Consider the following 19991-nt stretch of genomic DNA (forward strand, 5'->3'; position numbering starts at 1 on the left):
ATAGTAGCCCCACAAAGGCCGGGTGATTTTAGACGTGCGAGTAATATAATTAAGTTATTTTTAAAAGTAATCCCACACTGCACAAGAGACAGATTCCACGTGTGTTTTAGGATTTGCTGCGGTCAGTGATGATTTTAATTTTTCCTTAGCTCATTTCTATAACATAGGAGCCTTTTGACAAAGGAAAACTCTGTAAATACACTTGTGCATTAAAACGGAGATTTAAGAAAGCAGGTTTCTACCTTAAGACAGATTACTCACCTTAACCCAGTTTTGTACGTGCATGTAAAAGCACTCACTGTTGTTACACTAGCACAAAATTGATATTTTCTGTCTACTCAAAAACTAAAATTATTTCTATTAACACAGGTGATAACTGGAAAGCATTTTCACTATTTTTAATTAAAAGTTAAACAGAAAAGCTCAATTATGATTTTTGTTTTGTCATGCTAGGGTCCTAGGGTGACACTTGTGCCCTTTATACTCTCTTATGTAGACCTTAACACATATTCTTACCAAAATAGTTCATCACTTCCCAATTCCTGTAACTTCAGGTAATTAGACAGAGTGAGCTCCATAACAGGCAAGAGAAAAGTATTATAGGTCAGATACACAGAGCCATAAAACAAAAGCACTGAACGCCACACAACCTGGTATTGCTAGATGTATTTTGTTACCTGGAGAAAGAAGAAAAAAAAAAAAAAAACATTTTTAGTAGTCACGTAAAATGACCAGTTGCTTTAACATGAAAATAAAACATCTTTAGAAAATAAAGCATCTAAAAGCATCTTTGTAAAGGACCGATTTTAAAACATAAGAAAAATCCTTGTTTCCAAAAGAGTTCTGCCCATTTTTTCCAGCAGTTTTCTTGACTGATCTCATTTTAAATGATAATAGCCAGTATAAAGTCCGTAAAGGAACTGGGTAGGAACTGGAGACATCTGATATCTTCTAGCATATCTTTTTTGCGAACAGAGTTTTCATAACAGTTTTAATCGAGCCCTTAACGTTTTTTTTTGAAAGTAGACCACTATTACCAATATGTCCTTTTTAAAATTAATGATATACCATAGATGCATATTTTATTATAATTACTTAACTTTTATCAACTTTTATCTAACTCAATATTTATTTTTCTAGTATCAGAATGTAGTTCAAGTTATTTTGTTTTCGGTTCAATAGATGTATTTTTCATATTTGATTCTTTGTTTTTTCACATCTTTGCCCCTTTTTGTTACTTGCCCCTAGGGGCCATCCCACAGTTTGAGAACTACGGTTGTAGGGGATTATTTGTAAAACGCTCTGTGGCACTTCAAGCTAAATTAGATTTCCTTGGTTATTCAGCCGTTCATCGGTGTTCCATTTTGTTATAAATTGTATTTAGTCTCTCTTTATTTACTAAACATTTTATATTTTGAATAGAAAACAGTTATTTTGTTCAGGCTTTAATTTAAAACCGCATTTTCATCAACAGGCTATAATCACTTTGGTACTTAGGATGCTTTGTATAATACAAAGTTTTAGAAATTCTGTTAATGCTTGGTAATAGCCTTCCATTTTACATCAGTTATGAACCCCTGAAAATAAGAATGGTTATAGTAGGTTATAGGAGCCTGTACACTACAGGGCCGATGATTAGGCTTATACTGGACACGTTAGGCAAATCAGGATGGACATTTTTTAGTAAATAGTTACATAATATTATATGTGTTTTACAAGGATTAAAATTTTACTAAAACTTTGTGGTTTATTCTTTCTTTTAGTTAGTCCAGGTTACATAGGACAGCTATCATTGAAAACTGCTTTTCCCTCTGTTTGTGAAAAAGCACCCTTGGTTTTGGTAGCATTCAGGGTGAAGGGAATGTAAGTTTAAACTGTGATTCCAAGAGTCAACAAGTGTCTGCAAACGTCTTGAATACGAGTCAAAGGACCAGGGTTTGTGCAGGGATCATAGTCAGGGGCAGAGTTACGCTAGACATTATTATTCCAAAATGTAACATTGACTCGCCCATATCACAAATATAAGATAGTAAAACTAAAATTTACAAATACTAAGTCACAGAGGAGATTAAAAACATAATTAAGACCGGATCAACAAGGGATCACCCCAAAATCACAGCACACTACAACAGAACCTACGTTTTCTGAGGTATATTATCAGCTAAACTGTCATCTGTTTACCAGTTCCACGGGTTGCAAAGAGTTAGGGAAAAACGTTATTTAACATCTGCTAGTATGAGGCTGATTAACATGAGCGGTTATTGTTAGAATCTTATCTGGAACTAAAAGTCAGGTTTGTGTTCCTCCTGATTCAGGAAGAATATTAAATATTGGAGTTTAGAATATGAACTAGACTGGTAAGGACATTTATGCCTAAATAAATAAATAAAGTTAATTATGAAATAAATAATTACATGAAAAAGTGGATTTATAAAGGAGTTATTACAATTTGAAAAACTGCTGTGATGTATAAAAAACATTGATAGGTGACAAAACCAGCACGAAAAGAAACCTTTTGAAATAAATAAGCTTTTTTGACATGCGTAGTCTGGAATAGTCTGAATATGTCTTAAAGAGTTCATTTTTTAATAAAACAAAAGGCAAATTAAAAATAATAAATAGTAAACCCGAATAAAACACAGAAGTATCATTTAATGATATCAATTAGTGTTAAGTATTATCAAGCACCGGGATCTATTTATAAGGATTATTTAATTTAGTTATAAACAAAATGATTGGTTGCATTTTGCTTTGAAATTAACAATAGTTTGATACCGCTTTAAGAATTAGAATGCAAGACAAACCTATACACTTAATAACAAATATTGCGGATGCAATAGGAGTATCTCGGATCTCTGTTTTATTTTAACCTTTTGACAGGGAAGTATACCACCTATATTGAAAATGAACAGCGCCGACATGCTAACTAAATAGATATAATCGAAGATGTTTTAGAATATGGACCTGGGCACTAACCCATGATTCTGACCAACTAAAGGGTCTTTACTTAATTGTCGAACTTCCTGTGGGTGCTATGGATCTCGTAATGGAGAGTGCAAAAGATTCTAGAATCTTTACTCTGTAATGGTCCATATGACGGAGATCTAGCGCCTGTGTCCACAGTGTTAACCAGTCATAGGACATGATGTTCAAAATTCACCTAGGGTTTTTCAGAAGAGATAGGACAAGTGCGTGTGTGTTCTGTATTCTCTTTTCTGTATTAACTATTCACAATGACCATACTCCCGAGACCTTAGGTTTTTATGCAGAAGTACATTTCACAGACCCGAATAAGAGACATCCATCAAAATGTTCTTGACACAAAGGAGGCCCAATCAGGCCGGTGGGGTGGGAGTCTCTTTTCAAAGAGTCTTTGCCCCCAAGCGCCTGGATTTGTTGGGCTATAAAAAATTTTTCAACGACCCTCCATCCTTGGCGAAAGAAATTAGGGTTAGAATTTAAAAATCAAATGGTACTTTATTGGTCATTTTCAAAAACAATATTAAAATTGAAAGAGGTTTTACCAACCACTTCAAAACATATTACAACTTAACAGCGTGATTAAAAGCAGACAAAAACTGGTGATCTCACCGGTACATTCAGTTCAGACACTTCATCTGATTTTCCAGGACGTATACCCATAAAACCTTAAAGGTCCATCAGACCTATTAGGTCCATAAAATGGCGTTTAGAGAAAGTCTCAGCTATTTCAGGTATTTTTGAGTAAGAGTCAGCATCCATGTTATGAAAGGCTTGTACAATCAACTCCTGAATAGACTGTTCATTTTTCCAATCATCGACAGCACTTTGTACAAAGGCGTGAATCTGGTGAAAAGTAGAAAGATGTTGAAGCAGCACAGAGTATTTATGACTAGACTCCTGAGCCACGGTTTGTGGAAAACAGACAGCCGCTGTTGCTGAGCCGGTCAGTGTCAAACAGACACGTAGGCCGTGTCTGGCTGGGTTGGTCTATTAAACATCCCTGCCCGGTACTTTTTAGGTGCCTATGCGTTATTATATCCGGCAGAACTGTAATCAAACTCTTGAACAGCTATTGAGCCTTTCGAAATGTCTCAATCAGGGTCCGTCAGTTTGTTCAGGGGCCAGGTCTGCATAATCCCATCCTTGGGTGATATGTTCCAAACGGCTGGTGCCTGTACCAGGTCATCCACGGCCTGAATGGCTATCTCCTCACTCCCTGCTAGGAGCCCTGGAACATCATTAGCAGATACAAAAATGTCAGGTACTGCGCGGTTCTCCAGGAAACGATCCGACCAATACATATCACCATGGGTAGGTACCTGAGGCTCAGGATCCTAGATCTGGTCAGTTCAAGGCATAAGAAGGTCTGGCCAAGAAGATTGGTCTGGAGGTTAGCTGTTAGTCGTAGAGTACTCGGAGTCGGGCACGATAGCCTCAGGTCAAAACAGGCCATCGAGGTGGCCGTCTGGTCCTTAGACCATCATGCCTGATCAGGAGCATAGCCGAGAGATGTTGATTGTTAACCGTTCAAAACACGTTGTTGAAAAATTTTTATAGCCCAACAAATCCAGGCCGCTTGGGGGCAAAGACTCTTTGAAAAGAGACTCCCACCCCACCGGCCTGATTGGGCCTCCTTTGTGTCAAGAACATTTTGATGGATGTCTCTTATTCGGGTCTGTGAAATGTACTTCTGCATAAAAAAACCTAAGGTCTCGGGAGTATGGTCATTGTGAATAGTTAATACAGAAAAGAGAATACAGAACACACACGCACTTGTCCTATCTCTTCTGAAAAACCCTAGGTGAATTTTGAACATCATGTCCTATGACTGGTTAACACTGTGGACACAGGGCTAGATCTCCGTCATATGGACCATTACAGAGTAAAGATTCTAGAATCTTTTGCACTCTCCATTACGAGATCCATAGCACCCACAGGAAGTTCGACAATTAAGTAAAGACCCTTTAGTTGGTCAGAATCATGGGTTAGTGCCCAGGTCCATATTCTAAAACATCTTCGATTATATCTATTTAGTTAGCATGTCGGCGCTGTTCATTTTCAATATAGGTGGTATACTTCCCTGTCAAAAGGTTAAAATAAAACAGAGATCCGAGATACTCCTATTGCATCCGCAATATTTGTTATTAAGTGTATAGGTTTGTCTTGCATTCTAATTCTTAAAGCGGTATCAAACTATTGTTAATTTCAAAGCAAAATGCAACCAATCATTTTGTTTATAACTAAATTAAATAATCCTTATAAATAGATCCCGGTGCTTGATAATACTTAACACTAATTGATATCATTAAATGATACTTCTGTGTTTTATTCGGTTTACTATTTATTATTTTTAATTTGCCTTTTGTTTTATTAAAAATGAACTCTTTAAGACATATTCAGACTATTCCAGACTACGCATGTCAAAAAAGCTTATTTATTTCAAAAGGTTTCTTTTCGTGCTGGTTTTGTCACCTATCAATGTTTTTTATACATCACAGCAGTTTTTCAAATTGTAATAACTCCTTTATAAATCCACTTTTTCATGTAATTATTTATTTCATAATTAACTTTATTTATTTATTTAGGCATAAATGTCCTTACCAGTCTAGTTCATATTCTAAACTCCAATATTTAATATTCTTCCTGAATCAGGAGGAACACAAACCTGACTTTTAGTTCCAGATAAGATTCTAACAATAACCGCTCATGTTAATCAGCCTCATACTAGCAGATGTTAAATAACGTTTTTCCCTAACTCTTTGCAACCCGTGGAACTGGTAAACAGATGACAGTTTAGCTGATAATATACCTCAGAAAACGTAGGTTCTGTTGTAGTGTGCTGTGATTTTGGGGTGATCCCTTGTTGATCCGGTCTTAATTATGTTTTTAATCTCCTCTGTGACTTAGTATTTGTAAATTTTAGTTTTACTATCTTATATTTGTGATATGGGCGAGTCAATGTTACATTTTGGAATAATAATGTCTAGCGTAACTCTGCCCCTGACTATGATCCCTGCACAAACCCTGGTCCTTTGACTCGTATTCAAGACGTTTGCAGACACTTGTTGACTCTTGGAATCACAGTTTAAACTTACATTCCCTTCACCCTGAATGCTACCAAAACCAAGGGTGCTTTTTCACAAACAGAGGGAAAAGCAGTTTTCAATGATAGCTGTCCTATGTAACCTGGACTAACTAAAAGAAAGAATAAACCACAAAGTTTTAGTAAAATTTTAATCCTTGTAAAAACACATATAATATTATGTAACTATTTACTAAAAAAATTTCCATCCTGATTTGCCTAACGTGTCCAGTATAAGCCTAATCATCGGCCCTGTAGTGTACAGGCTCCTATAACCTACTATAACCATTCTTATTTTCAGGGGTTCATAACTGATGTAAAATGGAAGGCTATTACCAAGCATTAACAGAATTTCTAAAACTTTGTATTATACAAAGCATCCTAAGTACCAAAGTGATTATAGCCTGTTGATGAAAATGCGGTTTTAAATTAAAGCCTGAACAAAATAACTGTTTTCTATTCAAAATATAAAATGTTTAGTAAATAAAGAGAGACTAAATACAATTTATAACAAAAATGGAACACCGATGAACGGCTGAATAACCAAGGAAATCTAATTTAGCTTGAAGTGCCACAGAGCGTTTTACAAATAATCCCCTACAACCGTAGTTCTCAAACTGTGGGGATGGCCCCTAGGGGCAAGTAACAAAAAGGGGCAAAGATGTGAAAAAACAAAGAATCAAATATGAAAAATACATCTATTGAACCGAAAACAAAATAACTTGAACTACATTCTGATACTAGAAAAATAAATATTGAGTTAGATAAAAGTTGATAAAAGTTAAGTAATTATAATAAAATATGCATCTATGGTATATCATTAATTTTAAAAAAGGACATATTGGTAATAGTGGTCTACTTTCAAAAAAAAAAATAAAAAAAAAAACGTTAAGGGGCTCGATTAAAACTGTTATGAAAACTCTGTTCGCAAAAAAGATATGCTAGAAGATATCAGATGTCTCCAGTTCCTACCCAGTTCCTTTACGGACTTTATACTGGCTATTATCATTTAAAATGAGATCAGTCAAGAAAACTGCTGGAAAAAATGGGCAGAACTCTTTTGGAAACAAGGATTTTTCTTATGTTTTAAAATCGGTCCTTTACAAAGATGCTTTTAGATGCTTTATTTTCTAAAGATGTTTTATTTTCATGTTAAAGCAACTGGTCATTTTACGTGACTACTAAAAATGTTTTTTTTTTTTTTTTCTTCTTTCTCCAGGTAACAAAATACATCTAGCAATACCAGGTTGTGTGGCGTTCAGTGCTTTTGTTTTATGGCGCTGTGTATCTGACCTATAATACTTTTCTCTTGCCTGTTATGGAGCTCACTCTGTCTAATTACCTGAAGTTACAGGAATTGGGAAGTGATGAACTATTTTGGTAAGAATATGTGTTAAGGTCTACATAAGAGAGTATAAAGGGCACAAGTGTCACCCTAGGACCCTAGCATGACAAAACAAAAATCATAATTGAGCTTTTCTGTTTAACTTTTAATTAAAAATAGTGAAAATGCTTTCCAGTTATCACCTGTGTTAATAGAAATAATTTTAGTTTTTTTGAGTAGACAGAAAATATCAATTTTGTGCTAGTGTAACAACAGTGAGTGCTTTTACATGCACGTACAAAACTGGGTTAAGGTGAGTAATCTGTCTTAAGGTAGAAACCTGCTTTCTTAAATCTCCGTTTTAATGCACAAGTGTATTTACAGAGTTTTCCTTTGTCAAAAGGCTCCTATGTTATAGAAATGAGCTAAGGAAAAATTAAAATCATCACTGACCGCAGCAAATCCTAAAACACACGTGGAATCTGTCTCTTGTGCAGTGTGGGATTACTTTTAAAAATAACTTAATTATATTACTCGCGTCTAAAATCACCCGGCCTTTGTGGGGCTACTATTCCGTATTAAAATAATTACTTTTCATTTAGCGAAATGAATGAAAACACAGTTGCCTTATGTCTATTAAGCATTCGCTTCGATATATGCTCCTGGATCCCGTTCATCATTGGAGGCTGTCTCCAACCGGTTGTAACAAATGAGAGTTTATAAAGTTAAAATGTTTCGATATCCCAGACTTTTAAAACATGCGGACCCTGGTGCAGACATTCCCCTGCTACAGTAAGCCCGATTCGAAAGAGTACGCATTTCACAAACGGGACCCTTCTGTACGTAGTTCAGAATACTGACCTCTTACTACGCCAGCGCTGATACACAACCGGCCTGCGCTTTTAAACCATGCCTGAGTATTCTCAGAGAAGAGGCTCTGTTTGAATTTTCAGACGCCGAGACAAAAACTACTTGATTGTAAAGCCCTTTTCGGTATGAAAAAGCTAATATTGTTTGCTTCAGTCCTATGAATTTGTACATTAATCGTCGTACACGCAGATAGATGGATATAAATGCTACATCTTATATTATACGCGCTCATGCGTCTACACGAGTGCGCGCACGCACGCACGCACTTGAGAATAAACTTGGAAATTATTCATAGTAAGAATAAAATATAAGGGTTCATCCATCCGTTTTCTAAAACATACTTGTTTGGCGCATATAATAATCAAAAATATGCCATACCGTGATCCTTGATGTTTCCGACGAGATTCGTGTCCTCTTTCAGTATTAACGGCCTGCTGAGTAATGGACCAGTCTGAACACTTTTATAGACCCAAAAAGCTGGGTGTTTTGGAATGTGCCCCAATCATTTTAATCGGACATCCGTATAATGGCCTTTGTCCGGTGTCTAGGCACCACTTTCGGCGGACGCTAAAAAAGTCAGGAATTTGGTTAATAGATTTGTTTAAACATCTGTACGTATCTCCGCAAGACCTTTTCACCTTTGCAAAAATTTTGTTCCGGTCACAAAGTTAAGGGTTATCCGAATTTGATTAATAGATTCCGTTGTAACTGGTAGATTTGATTAAACAGACGCATTCTGTTTTGCTCCGAGGTTAAAGGTCATCAGCGGCTCAGGCCGTTTATGATGCGGAAGTGCCACCGATTCCCCAAAGACCACAGCCCGAGATATCCGCTCTGATTAAGGCATTCAAACTTTTAGAAAAAACTAAACGCCTTTCTTCATGAGGGAGGATTAACAGGGGTAGAAAAAGGGTTGGTTTTAGATCGATTTTAATACAAATTATAAATATATTAATTCATTTAGCATTTAGACGTCTCCAATGTGCTTTAAAAGGGAACCGCTGCATCTTATTTAACTGTGTGATGTTTAAAGGACTTATAGCGAACTAGTTATCACGTTTTTTACACGTTATCATGAAAGCCTTTAACTTTTTAAGAAACATGCGTCGGGGGATTGAATTGTGTATCTGAGTGCTAAGCGCATGGGGATGGGGGCTTACGTTCAGCTGATGAAAAGCATGTACGCTCCTGGACTGAATCAGCGCTGAGCGGGCGGGGAGGTGGGGTTTTGGCATCTGTGTTAAGACAATCGCGCACGCTTCAGTAGGGTCTGAATCAATCCTCGTCAGCGCTGCAGGGACATACAGGCTGCAGTTTACAGCTACGTATCTTTTCGGAGGCTGCGTAGAGCTTCGGCACTGACCACTTCGCGGGAGCGCGCAAGGGGGCTGTCTGATCTGAGAGCCGGACAGCTTGTATTTCAGTGTGCCTGCGGGGCTGCGCAGAGACTGCTTGTCTTTCTGTGTGCGATGTTGAAAGGCTTTTTTTAAACTCAGAGCCTGTCTGTGAGATGGCTGTTGTTCTGTGAAAAGGCTTGATCTGTAAGTGGGCTTAGGTAAAAATAAAAAGTGGCATACAAATGATATAGCATCGATTAGATAGATAGATATTTTAAAAATAATTGTTACATAGATATAAGGATTCTTACCCAAAGCAATATTGGCAGGAACGGAGCAGTGTGTGTGTGTGTGTGTGTGTGTGTGTGTGTATGTCCTCGAAAAATGGCCCAGGAAGTGGAGGGGCCAGACATCATGTGCTGCGGTGAGGCTTAGGCAGGCCATTCAGTCTGGGTATGGATAGGAACATGCCTGAACTTGTCCAGGGACCGGCTGCAGCATGCCTGAACCTGTCTTTGGAAGAGGGGTGGGGGGCTGGGAAGTGGTGGGGTGGTGATGGGTTCAAGGGGGGCCTAGGCAGCCCTTGGGCATGTCTGAACTTGCCCTAGTGAGATGGGGCAATGCAGGTGGCCAAGCAGGGGGGGGTGGTGGGGGTTCAAGGAGGGTGGGGGCATCCATCAAATTGCCCTTGACAGTTTCCTGGGGAAAACAGATGGCTGGGCTAAAGGTCAACAAACAACCGGTGGTTGGGGTGGGGACTTCCTGTCATTAATCAACAGGGGCCCGGATCAAGGTCATCCAAGGTCAACAAAACAACCGGTGGTGGGGAGGGACTTCCTGAAAGGTCAACAAAGGTCAACTAACAACAGATGGTGGGTGGGGCGGACTTCCGGTCTTCGATTAAAAGGGGCGTGGTTTAATCTCATCAATCAAACTCGGATTAAATTTTGACAGAAGCCGCCTGACATTATACTACTATGTGGACAGAAAGGCAGCAAACAGATGGTACACTGTAATGAAAGTGGAGTGGGGAAAATGAAGACCAAGGTCAAAGATTAAATACTGGCAGTTTATACAAGAGCAAGTTTCATCTGCAAGATACCTTAGAACTAAAAAAAAGTGTGGAAAAGGAATATGACAGTATCTGGGGAAACCAAAACAAGCCCATGTAATGGTTGTTCATTTGGCTGTTCTTTTGTTTTTAGTTTTTTTCCTAGTATTTCTCCCACCCATAGGGATATGCTCCTCCTTCCTGTCTGCTTGATGCTTACAGTTTCTGAAATGCTCCATTATGAGTATGTGTGTCTCTTAAGATGCTGAAATTGTAGCATTTCAAGATTACAATGCCAAAAAGGACCAGGTGCTCCTTACCCTTGATCCGTAGCACACAAAGGAAGCAAACATAGATTAGTTGTACTTTTCAAAACTTAGTATTAAAATATTAATGATTTCCAGAAATAGTAAAATAAGAAACTCCATTAAGTTAATGCTGAGCATAAACAAAGACAAAGTTAGCAGATACTGTAGCCAATCTAGACTACTGCTGCCCAAGCTATTTTCCTTTGCAAATCAATAATGAAGGCACATATTGGATAGGAAGCATTTTTAATGTGCAAGACTGACGCTGCTGTTTCTTAAAGCTCACATTTAAAAAAAGAACAAATAGTCATATAGCTTTTACCTGTAAAAGGCTTATGCTACATGAGATGAATAGCAGAAAAACCTACTGAGCAAATACATAACCTTAAGAAAACCAATAGCAACATACTTTGGCAGATTCTTTGACTAGCACACCATTATGAAAGGCAGTAGCAAACAGAGCAGCTTGTCTTAGAAGGGTAGGTATAGTGTGAAATGTTAAAATATCTGTTTTGTGAATGCTGTATTGAATCTCATATACTATACATTGTTTATTTGTAGATTAAAGACCAATAAAATACAGCCAGATTTATGAAAAATCAAATAAAATATTTATGCAATATCCTGTAGTGAATAGCACAATTCCCAAACTTCTATGGCTGTATATTGATGGGCTCACATTTTTTTCTTCTTTCAGCTGTTCCAGTTAGGGGTTGCCTCTGGCCTAGCAGCTTTATCCTTAGCATCCTTTTCCCAATATACCCAGCATCTCTTCTCTGCACATGTCCAAACAAACGAATCTCGCCTCTCTGACTTAATTTCCAAACCGTCCAACCTGAGCTGACCCTCTAATGTACTTGTTCCTAATCCTATCCATTTTAGTCACACCCAGTGCAAATCTTAGCATCTTTAACCCTGCTACCTCCAGCTCTGTCTCCTGCTTTCTGGTCAGTGCCACCGTCTCCAACCCATATAACATAGCTGGTCTCACTACCATCCTGTAGACCTTCCCTTTCAATGTTCCTAACACACTAAAAAACTATTTTCACTGTGTGTGTTGCAGCTGGCCAAAGCATTGGCTCAGTACATTACTACACACACAGCCATACAAGTATCTCATCAATAAGTGGAGACTTCCTCCAAGACTTGGTTGTTGATGGAATCTTACTGCACACTCTAACCGGCCTTTCCAGTTTACACAGCATCTTTCTATAATGAAAGCAAACCTAGTATGTTTCAAAAGAACAGAGTCATAGTAGACTCCTTCACAAGTATTTTCTTACAATTGAAAGCCAGGGAGGTTGTGTGACCTGTTCACAGCTACACATTAATTTAATTGGCAGTACTGTATTGTACTTCAGTGCCTTAGCCATTAGGCAACATTGTCAGCCGGGGGACAATAGCCTTATCATAAGCATGCTTGTATGGACTCATGCAGACTGATGACATTCTCCCCGATAGAAACTACTTAAGTGTGCACAGGTACAATAAAAGGGCTCAGGCACATTCATGTAAGACAAAGGCTGCATCTCAGTCTTTGCCTGGACTCTTATAAAGTCACTTAACCTGCTTTCCTCTGTTAAAAAAAGGTGTAAATGTTTTACTATAGCTCTGTATTTGTAATGTTTTTGTGGTAATGTTTACTACAGAAAAAAATCACAGTAGAAACTAAAGAATTATTTTGGTTGTTTGGCCAATTTATGCCACCGGAAAGGTTTCACTTTGAGGAGAATAGGCTGTCTGGGGATGCTGAGTACTGAGTGGCACACTAATGTATGTTTAGGGCTGTACACAACAGTGATATGACTTTAAATTGGGATATATGTAAAAGGGTGTAGTGTTGTCATTACTGCAGATAAGGGGCACGCTTTACTGATGCAGTATGAATTTTGCTTATATGTGTTCCCCTTGTGTGCATTTCAACCATTTCCACACAACAGTCGAATTGTTTTCATCATGTTAAAGTTCCTTGGAGAAATATATTGAAATAGTGGTGAATTCTGCTTTGTAACAGCTTGTGGTGATTGCTTGTGGAGCTGCCTTGTTCTCCCCATGTCCATATTAGTTTACTCAGTTTTTTTCACACATTTCTCATGCACACATGCTAGGTTACATAGTAACTATAAATTGGGGTGCTGTGGGCATGTGCTAATAAGTGTGCCCTGCCAAAAACTGCTAGCTCATTTGGAGATGGTTGATGCCTTGCACCCAGTGCTATGCAAACAGGCCTTGAGCTATAATGAACCTTAGATTAAATATATTTTAAAAATAGGCCATTGAGGTTGGGGTTTCTCTATCATACTGTATATTATACACTGATAAATGATATGGTAAATCACATTTATGAAGTGAATTTTGCACTTTTGATGGGTGCATAAAAATAATAATAAATGTTATTTATATAGTGCTTATATATATATATATATATATATATATATATATATATATATATATATATATATATATAAGCACTATATAATTCTAATATACTATACTAATTCTCCAACTTCACGTGTAGGTAGAAGGCTGAAATTTGGCAGGCTCATTCCTTACAGCTTACTTACAAAAGTTAAGCAGGTTTCATTTCGAAATTCTATGCGTAACGGTCATAACGGTTGACAACGTTCGCCATGTTGAACTTTCTTATTTATGGCCCCATTTTCACGAAATTTGGTAGGTGGCTTCCCTGTGCTAACCAAAACTGATGTACGTACATATTTTGGTGGTATGACGCCACTGTCGGCTGCCATATTGAACTTTCCAATGTCACTAATTCTCCAACTTCCCGTGTAGGTAGAAGGCTGAAATTTGGCAGGCTCATTCCTTACAGATTACTTACAAAAGTTAAGCAGGTTTCATTTCGAAATTGTACGCGTAACGGTCATAACAGTCGACAACATCCGCCATGTTGAACTTTCTTATTTATGGCCCCATCTTCACGAAATTTGGTAGGCGGCTTCCCTGCGCTAACCGAAACCAATGCATTACTTATTTTGGTGGTATGATGCCACTGTCGGCCGCCATATTGAACTTTTCAACGGTCTTTGTTACTTATGGGCCCATCTTCAAGAAATTTGGTACACGGGTTCCCAACGCTAACTGAATCCTACTTACGTACATATATACGTCCATAGCCTGCAGCTTGGTCACCGTGTGAGGCGGCGTTGGGTCCCTAAATAAGGCTGTCTGTCGCTCCAGTCTCTACCTTTCGACAACCGCCAATGCCTCTTAAACATCTTAGATTGACAGGTGACGATTTCAGTAGTGGACACTTTGATGTTTATGAATGTTTAAACTCTCAAAAGCTGGATGTGAAGTTATCGATGAAACCAGTTGGTCATATTACAACCGGAGGGCCTAACTCACAATGTGGTATACAAAGAGATCCTTAACAAATAATTATTGGTATATTTTCCCTCAGTTTAAAAAGTTTTAATTTTCTTCTTAATAAAAATTTTAAGGCAGTACTTCACATCAATGTGTAAAAATCCATTAAAACAGTAAATGTAAACACCATCTAACAGACTCAACACAGTACTGTATATTCCATTAAGCTCACAGGAAACACAAATGTCAGGTATGTATCCGCTGTATCTACTTAATTTGCTATTTTGGTCATAAAAAAAATAAAAAATAAGCAAACATGCAAAGAAACCAATATGAGACTGAACAAATAATCTGAATTTTAATCTTGTTTAAACAGTTTGAACTTGGAAGTGCTAAAAATAAAAAAGGCACACAATAAGGAAATCTAGGTTCACGTCCCAAGATCTCCATGTCTGCCCGAGTTTCCTTGAACAGTTCAAAGACATGCAGGTTAGGTACATTGGTGATACTAAATTGGCTCTGGTGTGTGATTGGTGTGTAAGTGTGTGTGTGTTTGCCCTGCAATAGACTGGTGCCCTGTCCAGGGGATTGTTCCTGCCTTGTGCCCTGTGCTAGCTGGAGCAGGCTCCAGCACCCCCAGGATTAAGTGGGTTAGAAAATGAGTGACTTATTTAATTTACAATGTCAACTGAAGTTCCTTAAATTTTCATTTCCAAATGTCTGCACAACCACAGCAAAACAGAGCATCCTGAGAGCATGACACTCAAAAATATCCAACCACAGCTAAACACTGTGAACCTGCAAATATTCACAAATAACTTCCAACTTCAACAGCCACTGTCCTAAAACCCTCCTCATCAAGCTCAAAGGTTAGGTATACTCAACAGGTCCAGAGAAATTTTAAGGCAACTCTTACCTCAGTCCCGGAATGTCCAGTAAGTTTGTCATTCCTGTCCAGTTGATTTCAAGCCTCTAAAATGAGTGAAATAAATAAATAGAGATGATTATGTGGCCATAATTCACGACAGGAATGCAGAACAACAAAAGGGAGGCACTTACAGGTCTCTGAATAAAAAACATGGTAATGGCACCAAAGAAAGGTGGGTTGCTAATCATGGGTTCCAATATGACACGCAACATCCCATGCAACTGTGAGGATAAAAAAAAAAAAAAAGTACCAATTACTACAACATCTTTTTTTTTTTTTTGACCTGTGTACAGTCTTGAAAAATGTGTGCTTTTGCTCACCTGGATTCCCTTCACTCCAGCTTTGATCAAGTATTTCTTTACTTCCACATTGATTTCAACATCTCCAACATAGCTGTGGAACATTACATGCACGCCATGAGTGAACTGATCTTAATAGGAAGCAAGGCTGAGCAGACACATGACACTGGAAGGTGAACAGTCCTATTGTGACAGTACTTCAATACATCCCCCTCATCTACTGACAACCAGGCCCCCAGAGATCAACCAATAAAAACATTGCTCACTTTAACATTTCTTATCCTCAGCCCTTCTAATGAAGTTCTTCATTCATAATTACCTGATATAGACGTCAAGCAGGACCTGATGCTTGTTCATCTCTGTGTGGGCCTTCACTCCGATCACTCGGATAGGCTACAAAATGGAAAGGCAGTTGGTCAGGTAAATATAAGCAAGTTTAACGAGACAAGAGAAGCCCAAATCCAATTTACTCAAAAACAGTGTGTAAAAAAAGTTTACTTTACTGTACTTTTTATTCAGTTCAATAATTTTTTTTTATCTGCTTTTCCAGTTCAGATTCACAAGGAGCCAGTGCCCATCCAACAGGTACCAACCCTGAACTGGGCCATAGTTTATTCATATTTATCTTCACAATTGCAGTCTTAACCCACAAAATGTTAGAACACACGCACAACATTTCTTAAAACTCATTATTCTGTGTATGAGGAGTATTATACGGTTAACAAAATGGAGTCAGGCAGTGGTGAGTCATCAGCCTCCCACAAGAATTAAAGAATGACTAAAAAAGTGCTAATAATCCATATGCTGGGTAATTGTACATTCTAGAAAGTACAATTATAAGTAACCTGTTTAAAAAGCAAGTTGAAGCAAAATATACTAGCCCCACAATCATGTTTGATTTTATCAAGATAGAATGTTTAATGTAAAAAATTATGAATCCCTGTGGGGTCGACATGGACACAGCCAGAAAATCCATTTAGCAGCAAACACCTTACAAATGGCACATCATTTTTAAGAAGTATTACTTATGAGCTAAATAGAAACCACTAATGCAGAGATCAATTTCTTGACAATAAATGGAAAAATAAAGGGTTCTGGAAAAATACCAAAATTATTTGTGAAAAATATTTTCTCGTGAGGCATTAGGAAAGTTAGTCAATTGAAAATGCAAGAATATCTTCTTTCAACATTGCATTTTTTAAAGATGGAGACATAACTGAAAATCATTCTGTCTTCAGAAAACCTAAAAAATATTAATATAACCTCAGGTCACAAACAGTACAAAAAAGATTTTACTTGGCCAATTTTTTTTAACATTATTACTTGAGCTGGACAAGCTATTTTTATTCAACACATAACAAGCCAACGTTCATGTTGGATAAAAAATAGATATATCTTGTATGCAATCTAGCAGTTTGTGCTTACTCTGGACTCTTCTGGTCTCTCCTTCTTTATCTCTTCCTGTGTGTTCACACACACACACAAAATTACCTTTATATAAAATATGTACTTAAATTAAGGTGAAATCTTGATACTGTAGGTCCACATGTTACAAATTTCAAAAAATAATTATGGGGTCTACTTGATTTTTTTCAGATGACCACACACATATATGGTACATGTAATATTTAGAAAGGATGTGCATCACATTTATATCAACAAATAAATTACCTTTATTAAGACATGTTGCATTCAAATTACTATTTATTTAAAGATATGCAGTTTTGAATATATTGCATGATGTTTTTCTGTTTATATTTCAATATTATGTTTTGTGTTTGTTATATTTCATTTTTTTGCAATATATTTCTAATTAATTGTACAACACACTGTATTCTTAATTGGAAGTATGCATAATACCCACAATAGAAATACATACAGTGCATCCGGAAAGTATTCACAGCGCATCACTTTTTCCACATTTTGTTATGTTACAGTCTTATTCCAATATGGATTACATTCATTTTTTTCCTCAGAATTCTACATACAATACCCCATAATGACAATGTGAAAAAAGTTTACTTGAGGTTTTTGCAAATTTATTAAAAATAAAAAAACTGAGAAATCACATGTACATAAGTATTCACAGCGTTTGTTCAATACTTTGTCGATGCACCTTTGGCAGCAATCAAAGCCTCAAGTATTGTTGAATATGATGCCACAAACTTGGCACACCTATCCTTGGCCAGTTTCGCCCATTCCTCTTTGCAGCACCTCTCAAGTTCCATCAGGTTGGATGGGAAGCATCGGTGCACAGCCATTTTAAGATCTCTCCAGAGATGTTCAGTCAGATTCAAGTCTGGGCCACTCAAGGACATTCACAAAGTTGTCCAGAAGCCACTCCTTTGATATCTTGGCTCTGTGCTTAGGGTCGTTGTCCTGCTGAAAGATGAACCGTCGCCCCAGTCTGAGGTCAAGAGCGCTCTGGAGCAGGTTTTCATTCAGGATGTCTCTGTACATTGCTGCAGTCATCTTTCCCTTTATCCTGACTAGTCTCCCAGTTCCTGCCACTGAAAAACATCCCCACAGCATGATGCTGCCAACACCATGCTTCACTGTAGGGATGGTATTGGCCTGGTGATGAGCGGTGCCTGGTTGCCTCCAAACGTGATGCCTGGCATTCACACCAAAGAGTTCAATCTTTGTCTCATCAGACCAGAGAATTTTGTTTCTCATGGTCTGAGAGTCCTTCAGGTGCCTTTTGGCACACTCCAGGCAGGCTGCCATGTGCCTTTTACCAAAGAGTGGCTTCTGTCTGGCCACACTACCATACAGGCCTGATTGGTGCATTGCTGCAGAGATGGTTGTCCTTCTGGAAGGTTCTCCTACCTCCACAGAGGACCTCTGGAGCTCTGAGAGTGACCATCAGGTTCTTGGTCACCTCCCTGACTAAGGCCCTTCTCCCCCAATCGCTCAGTTTAGATGGCTGGCCAGCTCTAGGAAGAGTCCTGGTGGTTTTGAACTTGTTCCACTTACGGATGATGGGAGGCCACTGTGCTCATTGGATTCTTCAAAGCAGCAGAAATTTTTCTGTAACCTTCCCCAGATTTGTGCCTCGAGATAATCCTGTCTTGGAGGTCTACAAATAATTTTCATGCTTGGTTTGTGCTCTGACATGAACTGTCAACTGTGGGACCTTATATAGACAGGTATGTGCCTTTCCAAATCATGTCCAATCAACTGAATTTACCACAGGTAGACTCCAATTAAGCTGCAGAAACATCTCAAGGATGATCAGGGGAAACAGGATGTACCGGAGCTCAATTTTGAGTTTCATGACAAAGGCTGTGAATACTTATGTACATGTGATTACATGTGAAACCTCAAGTAAACTTTTTTCACTTTGTCATTATGGGGTGATGTGTGTAGAATTCTGAGGAAAAAAATTAATTTAATCCATTTTGGAATAAGGCTGTAACATAACAAAATGTGGAAAAAGTGATGCGCTGTGAATACTTTCTGGATGCACTGTAATTATTTATTTGCAAAGGTACTGTTTTAATATGTTAAAAGAGGAGATAAGAAGGTAATCAATACATTATTCACTATCAAATTAGATAGAGTTGAAATAATTTTTCTTTATATAATCTCAAAACACTGAATTTATCCTTTGACAAAATTATAATGCTTGTAATAATACTAAAAGAATACTGATGTGTAACTTTAAATTGTCTTTCATCTTGGTTTTGTGAACTTTTCTGCAGTGGATGGAACGGATATGAATTATCAGAAATTTCCACACAGCACTCTGACCACAGCTTCTTCAACATTTACCATGTAAATGGATTGGTAATAGGTTATTATTTGAAGGAGATGGGGAGCAGTTTTTTTTTTTTTTATTATTTATTTAAGCAGCACTTTATTAATAACACTGTCATGGAGTGTTGATTGGTGCATTCAGGTAAATCTGTAGAGCATTTGACTTCCCTTGAAGGCAGGGTTCCCACTCTTTTTAAAATATTTTTCAAGACGCTTTCCAAGTAAACACATTAACAAGTACAGGCTTTATAAGCCTCACTCTATTTTATGTATCATATCTTAAAATACAGTATAGAAATATCAAATGAAAGCAAATGTTAATCTTCATTAACATATAAACAGTTTAATAACTACTTTTCTAATTAGGCTCTTATCAGCAATTGACTACCTTTGCAAAATTTAGTCAGCACAATTTAGTGTCTTTTCAACAAAAAATGTAATTTTCTTTCTTAACTCCAACAGGTTTAGCAAAAGAAAATTAAATATACTGTATGTTGTCTCCACAGCAAATACTCTTAACTTAAAAATGTCAACCTTTTTATAACAAAATCATAAAACTATAACTCCTTATTTCTTATACCTTTTAAACATTTCTGAATTTCAGTAAAGAAGTAAACAAAACCTTGTCCCAAAATGTCATGGTCTACTGTGTTTGAATTGTATTTTGCAATGCAGAGATGGGCTCTGGACTATAGGAGTCTTCTTGTGGTAGACCACCTGGATA

General features: G+C 37.6%; 1 protein-coding gene across 2 annotated transcripts in view; it reads right to left on the reverse strand.

Moving 5' to 3' along the window:
• The window catches only part of esyt1a (extended synaptotagmin-like protein 1a), a 102627-nt gene that overhangs the window by 46760 nt on the left and 35876 nt on the right, over positions 1-19991 (reverse strand). For both annotated transcript variants that reach the window (XM_039747279.1, XM_039747280.1), the window contains 4 exons: positions 15828-15901; positions 15530-15602; positions 15341-15430; positions 15198-15253 (listed from right to left, as the gene is read on the reverse strand). In XM_039747279.1, coding sequence (XP_039603213.1) covers positions 15198-15253; positions 15341-15430; positions 15530-15602; positions 15828-15901 — 293 coding nt within the window. The remainder of the gene's footprint in view (positions 1-15197; positions 15254-15340; positions 15431-15529; positions 15603-15827; positions 15902-19991) is intronic.

This window comes from Polypterus senegalus, chromosome 3, assembly GCF_016835505.1.
Source record: "Polypterus senegalus isolate Bchr_013 chromosome 3, ASM1683550v1, whole genome shotgun sequence".
Classification (NCBI taxonomy): domain Eukaryota; kingdom Metazoa; phylum Chordata; class Cladistia; order Polypteriformes; family Polypteridae; genus Polypterus; species Polypterus senegalus.